General features: G+C 47.8%; 1 protein-coding gene across 2 annotated transcripts in view; it reads left to right on the top strand.

Annotated features, from left to right (window-relative positions):
- Nucleotides 1-242: 242 nt before the first annotated feature.
- NHS (NHS actin remodeling regulator) overlaps nucleotides 243-8,187 on the top strand; it is a 261,229-nt gene continuing 253,284 nt past the window's right edge. For both annotated transcript variants that reach the window (XM_027738260.2, XM_027738258.2), the window contains exon 1: nucleotides 243-906. In XM_027738260.2, coding sequence (XP_027594061.1) covers nucleotides 513-906 — 394 coding nt within the window. In that variant the 5' untranslated portion in view covers nucleotides 243-512. The remainder of the gene's footprint in view (nucleotides 907-8,187) is intronic.

The following is an 8,187-nucleotide window of genomic DNA, read 5'->3' as shown; positions in this document are numbered from 1 at the left end:
CCGCCCGCGCCCCGGGACGGCGCTCCCGCGCCGGGCCCCGCAGCGCCTCCCCGTGGCGGCGACCGCTCGGCACCGCCCCGGTCCCGGCGCCCGCCCCCGCCCCGCCGCTCTCCCGGGCGGGAGGCTCGGCGACTCGCTCCTCCTCGCGGCCGCAGGATTCCTCTCTCCGGGCTTTCGGGCTGCCCCTTCACACCCGCCGCCGGAGCGGGACGGCGTGCGAGCGAGAGAGCGAGCGAGCGAGGCGGCGCGGATGCGCCCCGGCTCCCCGCGGCGGCGGCGGCGGCAGCGGCAGCAGCAGCGGCGGATGCTCGGCGGCGCGGCGGCCGCTCCGCAGCCCAGGAGCCCCACGCAGGGGGATAGCGAGGCGATGAACCGCCCGCCGGCGGCCGCCCGCGAGTGACGGCGGCGGGGCAAGGAGCGGCGGCGGCCAGGAGGAAGAGGAGGAGGAGGAGGGCAGCGATCCCTGCCAGTGCCCGCGGGAGCCCGGGAGAGCCCCGGCCGAGGGCTCGGCCATGCCCTTCGCCAAGCGGACCGTGGAGCCTCAGCGGCTGTGCCGGCGGCAGCCCGCCGCCTCTGTGCTGGAGGAGAGCTGGGTCGCGGAGCCGCCGCCGCGGGACCCGCCGCCGGAGGAGCCGGGGACGGCGGGCGAGGGCACCGAGGCGGCCGGCGGTGGGGAGAGGGAAGCGGCGGCGGTGCTGATGGTGCTGGACCTCTGCTCGGTCAGCAACGTAGCCCTGTCGCGGATCCTCCGACAGCTCTCCGACGTGGCCCGGCACGCCTGCACCCTTTTCCAGGAGGTCGAGGCTGACATCCAGGGCACTCACCGCCGCGTACGGGCGCTGCACGGCCGCATCGCCGGCCTCCAGGGAGCTGTGCGCGGCCTCGACCCCAAGCAGGAGGCAGTGCGTAAGTACCACGGAATGCGAGATGGATGGGGAGCACCGCGGGATGGATTGGGCGCACCGCAGGATGGATGGGGCGCACCGCAGCTCGGGGCACCTGGCGGGGAAAGCCAACCCCGGGCAAACCGCCGTGCAAAGTTTGGGGCCAAAGTCAGTGGGAAGGGAATCTCGGCGGGGCAGCGGAGTGGGAAGGGGCCGGGCCAGGCGGGCACGGATCGGGTCGGGTCGGTGGACGCCGCTGGGCGCCGCGGCGATGCCGGCGGGAGGGATGATGTCAGTGGTTTGTGCCTTACGTAAGGAGCTGGCTGGCGGGGCTCTCGGGGCGCATCTTTTGCAGCCAAGGGTTTGGCCTGGGAGAGGGACGACGTCTGTCTGCGGGGCGCCGCGGGTGATGGGATGTGGATGATCCGCCGCACCCGGGCATCTTTGGATTTTATCCCTTTGCCGGCCTGTCCCCTGTCCCCGAGAGATGTCTTTCCCGTAGAAGTGACTCTGACTTCCCGATTGAAATTTTAAGGTCTTAAGTAGAAATAATAAAGCTGCTTCGTCGTTACCCAACTTTCGGGGCCATAAAATAAGGAAGTTTAACTAATGACATCTTTCTGTTTAAAGAGTGGCTTGAGGAGCCGGGCGAGAGGGGAAAGGGGGAGGAAGGGAGGAGGGGAAGGAGAAAGATCAAGGCAATATGCGACTTGTGTTATGAGCAGTGATTGAATCCTGTTTCTTTTCCACCCAAACTCTAAAAGCGGTGACAGGCTCCGTAGTCCTAACAGCTGCTGATTTCTGCTGAATATGGCTCGTGTTCACAGAAATGTAGTGATTTTGTACTCTCATTGATGTGTGTGCTTCCCAAGACTTGTGGATATGTATTTTTTGTTAGGTAGGGCTGTGGATTGGAAGTCTGGAATAGCAGAGATTGATGTCGATTCTGACCTGTTATTATCTGATTTAGGAAAAACAATGGCTTAAAAGGGGAATTTGGCTTAGTTTTTGCCTCCTGCTGTACCCCTTTAAATCCTGAATACCTCCGCTGAGTACAGCAAAGTGAGTTTACACTGGGGTAAATGAGACTATTCCTCTTCTAGGTGTTTTTAATGAATGTGCCATTTAAAAAATGTGTTCTGGATTTCCTCCCCTTTGGAGTGGTATGGAATATAAGTAACTCTTCTAGGATCAATGAAGCTGTACTGATTAATGGAATCAAGCCTTAAGTATTCAACGGTGTTTAAGCTACATACTCGGCAGCTCTGGAGTGACTTTGCTGGTGATATATTAATATACATCAACTGTAAATGAGACCAAGAGAGACTTTCTGTGGTTTCAGGATGAGTGTGTAAACAGAGCAGAGTGCTGGGCTGTGATTGGAAACTGCGGTGAGAAGGAGGCTTGGCTGAGCTAGTGAGGGAACTGTCTGAGGAAATGAAACTCCTCATATCACATTCTCATCTGTAGGTCTTTTGAGCTGAGTAACTGCGGGTATATACTAATGTAAGTGAGAGCAGAGCTTAGCCGTTCTAATCCGTACGGCTTTCTTCTTTCTGGATTGTGCAAGTGCAGCTTGTTTGCAAATCACAGAGCAAAATCTTGATATTACAGCACAGTTATGTCATCTGCTTAATTAGAGAGTCTGGCTTTATCCCTGTGATGATAAATGCAGAATCCGTTTCTTTGGTGTTCTGTTTTCTTTTAAATCCTTCTCTCCTTAGGAGGGGAGAGACTTTTGGTCATGATCTTCCCTGTGTCTGCCAGCTGTTCCTCTCCCCCTTGTATACAGCACAGTGCCACTGATACAGCTGCAGATGTCCCCCGCTCTGGTCAGCCAAAGGATCCTCCACAATGTCGGGGCTTTGCTGCCACCCATCCTCCAGTAGGAGTGTATCTTGCCTCCAGCTATACAGCTGCTTGCAGGCACATCCCCCAGTCCTCACCACTTCTTTCCTTGCAGCGCTGTACCACATTTCTTTAAAGGTGAAAGTCACACCAAACTGCATGAGCAGTCAACTTCTTTGCATGCTCTGGCTGCTTTTATTCTCCATCCAGTGCTGGACCAGCAGAGCTGCATTTGCATAGTACTACATCTGAACATCTCAACTGAGCCGAATATTCTGTACATCACCTCCTCACATACCCCAAATCCATATACATACACCTACAGCAACGCCTCCCTTTGGCCCCTAGGCTGCTCACTGTTTCCAAGGGACAGATAAAACTACCTCGCAGGAAACTGCCCATCCTTGCTGTAGTGTATAATAATAGTGTGCTTTGTCCTTTCTGGGCTGACGCCTCCTCCTTCATTATTACTTTCAGCAAGACTAATGCTAATGTTTGTTTCATGCATGAGGTGCCTACACAATTCACTCCTGAAAGTATTATGCTCAAGTTAACTGCACCCAGTTGTTTTTTTGAAACCAAGAGAGCAATTGTGGGTGGTCACAGGTCTGCCCAGGACTTAACCAGAATCACATTAAGGCATACTGACTTCTACCTCCTGTGGCAAACATGGGAATGATGGGATAGCCTCAGGGGTGTCATTTGGCTGTCCAGCCCAAATGACACATCTGAGAAATAATTCAGAACTGGATGGAGGTTTGGACTGAAAACCACAAGGAACAAATTGGTGACAGGCATGCAGCCACTGCACCTGTGGCATCACTGTAATGGTTGCATTGAGCTTACTGCATACCAGGAGTCTGGAGGGGCTGGGATGCTTGGTGCATTGGCCAAGACACCATGTACTGGGATGTTAACACTATGACAGTACAGCCCAACCACACGTTTTCTAAGTATTCAGTTTAAAACTACTAGGATATCTTGCTGCAGTGAGACATTCTTAATGTTCCAACTTCAAGTGCAACACAGTGATTTGAGAATAATGCTATCAGACATGTCCTAGATACTGAGCGGTGACAGTGGAAGGCCTTTTTCTCCATGCCTCATAAGCCAGCTTGATTCTGAGATTCGCTTGTGAAGGCACAGGCTGGGTGAGGAAAAGGAAATAACAGGCTAATGCCATCTCCAGAGCTACTGGAGCCAGTGGTTAGAGGGGCATTCCTTGCCCAGAATGCCATTCCTTGGCAATCGGAGAGGTGATACTGAGGGGAAGTGGAGCAGGAAAGGAGCTCTCTTGAATAGCATATAATACAATTTTGCATATAATGTATTTTATATTGAAAATTATGTATTATGGTATTAAAATAAAACATCTATGTTGGATTCAGGAAATATTAACAAAGAATTAAAATTAATTAAAACTGGGATTTTCTCAGTAATGCTTATCACTACTGCTGTCCTTTTCACGAGGCCTTAACATTCTCAGCTCTGTTGCTATTGCGGTGGTGGACATTTACAAGAATGTGTATACTTTGCGTTAAGAAAAGTACTTAAACTCCTCGGCTGAGCTAAGGGTAAGGGTATTTACCTATGTGTTGCCCTTTTGTTTTTGCCACTGTTCAGAAAGTGGGATTGGAAAATCTCGTTAGGCGCAATAAAGGACTTATTCTGGGCTGTCACAAGCAGGTCATCTTCAAAAACTCAAGGTCCCTTGCCTCTGCCTCCCCAGATGCTGTTTGTCCTTTCATCTTTCTTTTAAGCCTCTCGCCAGCTAGCATCTTGCAAATATGAATCCTTTCCCACCCTCTGACTGGAAAAGAAACAAGGGTGAGGAATGTTTTCCTGTTCAGCTCCTGAACTAACTACTTTACCCTTCTGTCACTCCAAGTACTTTACTGCTTTTCATCATGAGCAGCTCCGGGGTCTGCTTCTAAAACAGAACCATGTGGGAATAACATGATTGTTGTCAGTCTGAGTGTTGCTTAGGGTTTTCTTGTTGCCAGCAAGAGAACTGAGCAGTGTGGTACTGCCCAGTTTTATTATTAGATGCTTGATTATCTTGGTAGTACAGAAAGGTAGGAGAAGTGCTGGACTTGGGACTTGGTGCCTCCATTATTTGGAAAGATGATTTCTCAGTCTTGGGGACTACAGATCTGGCAGTTTAAGTGGAATATTGTACTTTTCAGAAACTGATGATGTAAGCCATCTTGCTTTCTGAATAATTGGCATCGACTGGGCAGCAGATTTTGAAAGCCCTAGCTAATGAGATCCTTTTTGCACCCTGGCATCCCGGAGAATTCCACACATTCCAGACTTTTTTTCTGAAAGCATCAACGTGTTACCAGTAGCCAATCTTTCTAAAAGCTGTATCGTTTCCAGCAGTTGCCTGCTGTATCTTCATTGCTCCATTTTTCCATTCCTGATCTTCCTATGTGCTAGCAGTTAGTGATGCAGCTGCTTAGAAGTGTGGGGATCTCCCGTGTTACTCTGCTCTTCAGAGGCCCCTGGACCTCTACAGTGAGCTCCCCTATAGGTTTTTCTTCTTTCCTGAAGTGTCAGTATTGAGATAAAAAAGGCAGTTCTGTACTGATTCTTTATCATTTTAGGCTCTGCATTAATTTATTCTGCTTGATTGAAGTTGGTTACTGAGAACAGCCCGGCTAGTTTCACTCTTGCTTTTAGTCTCTTTCATTGTGCTTTTTAGGTGAGTTTTTTTGATTTTGTTTGGTTTGGGGTTTTTGTTAGTGTGGTTGTTTTTTTTATTTTATTTTTAACCACACTGATATAATGCTCTTCTGTTTGGGTTTTAAGCACTGCAGGGAAATGTTTAATCCATTATAAGGTTTTAATATGTTTTCTGCCATGATCCTACCATTTTTACAAAACATATATTGGACCCAAAGCTTGTCAGATAATGCATCTCCTCCCCCTTGACTTAATGAGCTGAAGTCTCAATTGCTGTTGAAAGGGAATCAAGAAACTTTCATGCTTCCATCTCAGAATATGATTGCCTCTTAAGGCCATCCCAGGCTAAGTGTTGGTGAGCATCCTTGCAGAGATCTTCAGGTAGGTACATAAGACCTTAAGAGTAGGTGCCATCTTGAAAGAAAAATAAAAGTGCAAGATGAGTAGATAAATGTTGCATTTTATCTCAGCTTCTGAAAATCCTAGAGAATTTAAAGTGCAATTTTCATTGTATGGATATTCTATTGTGCTGAGGCACAACTGTAGACCTCTGTAGGTTGGATACATTTATGCAAAAATAACTTAGATACTGCTGGAGACAAATCCGAACAGATTTCTAGCTTCCTTTAACTCTGTATTATAGTCCTTTATAGTGAATGAGCCTTTCTAAGTAGTTATTACACTCTTAGAGGTACACACTGATGTAGCCTGAGGGATACGAGGCACAAGGGTGTATTCAGAGTTCCCTTCGTACACTGAAATTATATGACTTGGCAAATCCTTGTTGGGTGCAGAATAAAACCTCCAAAGAAAAGCAGTTGTACAGTGGATGTAGTGATCCATCGCCTTCAGCTTTGTGTCCTGCACCTGCCCCTATGGAATGACACATCCTCTTCACTTATTCTTTTGGAAAAGGAGAAAGGCTTTACTTGCCAGGTGTGGTTTCTTGATGTTGTGCTGGTCACTGTATACTCATTTGAGTTAGAGAATGCACCTCGCTGGTGTGCTTGCCTGTGGTTTGTCCATGAATGCAAATAACCCAAGTTGTGGGTGTGGGAAAGTTAGAGAATTTCCTCAGTGCATAGCTTCTTCTAAATGCAGAGGACTGGTGGCAAGTCATCAGAGTTGAAAGGAGCAGGAGGCCAAAGCATCAGCTTTCCATCTTACCTTTACTGCTGTCAGAACAACAAAGGAACAGAGGAAGAAAAACCTGCTCACTTAAGGATCCCATCCCCACCTTACCTAACATTAGCTAGAGCACCATTAGCTAGAGTACCGTCATTTAGGATAAAGATGCCTTATCTTTGTTTACAGAAAGTGATAGAGGACCTTTTACACAGGAACACGACCATTCAGAGGCTGGACTTGAGGTGTTTTTTGCTCATGCATTTAGTATGTGATAGAAGGTAATGGGATGGAATTTGTCAGGTGGCTTTGCCAGAGATGTATTCAATTCTTTGGAATTTAGGGTTGTCACCTTCAGTCCTGTTAGCTTGTGGAATGCAGACTGGCCTCTTTGCAGATAAAAGCGTAATGTAAAATCTTTTGTCCTACCAAGATCAGTGAGATTCTCAGTGGAAAGGCTCTGAGAACTCAGTGCTCAGGTAGATTCTCTAGCCATTACCTGGCACAGCCTGGTAACAGATGAAGAACAGACAGCAGTGGTTTTCCTTGGAAACCATTCCCTGTTATACAGATTTAAATCTTCTGGAGTTTTGCTGAATGTCATTTACTTGATCTTCCATTGGTGGAGCTCAGAAGGCCTTTGCCTGTTTTACAGCTCCCTGCTTTTCGTTCTACTAATAGTACCTAAACTAATGTACTAGGTTTGAATGTTTGGGGCTTTTGTTGCTATATGGAGAGCCTGCCAGTTAAAAGGCACAATACCAAAAAATATTCAGTGCTTGATTCCCACCTCACTGCTGCTACATAGCTGAGTAATATAATAGTAGTTAGTGGAACTTCTTTCTGGCTCATGCTCAAGAACCAAGCATGGGGCTCTGGTGGGTTTATTAGAAATTCTGCTGGAAATATTTTAGTTCCTTTAAGACCAATGAGTTCTCTTTCACATAGGAATAAAACTGCAGAGAAGGTAGAATCAGGCCCATAAAGAAACATATACTTACTGTGGATCTGATGGTTTAACAGAAATACTTCCTACAGCCCCTTTAAAACTCCATACTTCTGTTTAAAAGCCTTTATAATGTAATGGGTGTGTTCATAGAGAAACATAAAATGAATGTTGCAGTAAAATCAATGGAGTCATTCCTGCTTTTGGTTAGTTCCCCCGCTGATACAGGAGAGATCTGGAGATTAAGAAATAAGCAGACTGATAACTTACTGAGGGCATGGGGAGGTCATTCACCTGTTGATTCAGATGCATAAAAGATGGTAGTTTTCCTTTATGAAAGATGAAGGGCTTGGACTGTTTCCAAAAAACTTGCACAATTCTCAAAAGTCCTTGAACTGAGGGAATAACTTGCAGGAAGCAAATATAAATACCCAGTCAAAGGGTGCCACTCAGTTGCTGTTCTGGATCAGCACAATCAGGATTTGTTGGCGTTTCTTACATAGGTTTACCTGTTCTGTGGCTTCAGTTTCAAGGATCAGATTATGGCCAGTCTGGCAGATATGTGCAAAGGTGGGAAAAAATGAGGGGAGCCGGCCCTTACTGCTTCCTGCCATGAGCCAGTCCCAACCTCTCCTTCTCAGTTCTGGCAAAGGCAGACTTCTCAAGTGTGGCTGTTTAAAGGCAGTACCTGGCTCTTCC

Source organism: Pipra filicauda, unplaced genomic scaffold, assembly GCF_003945595.2.
Source record: "Pipra filicauda isolate LSUMZ 115617 unplaced genomic scaffold, ASM394559v2 scaffold12_size5214236_pilon, whole genome shotgun sequence".
NCBI classification, from domain to species: Eukaryota; Metazoa; Chordata; class Aves; order Passeriformes; family Pipridae; genus Pipra; species Pipra filicauda.
This window is presented reverse-complemented; position numbering and strand designations above follow the sequence as displayed.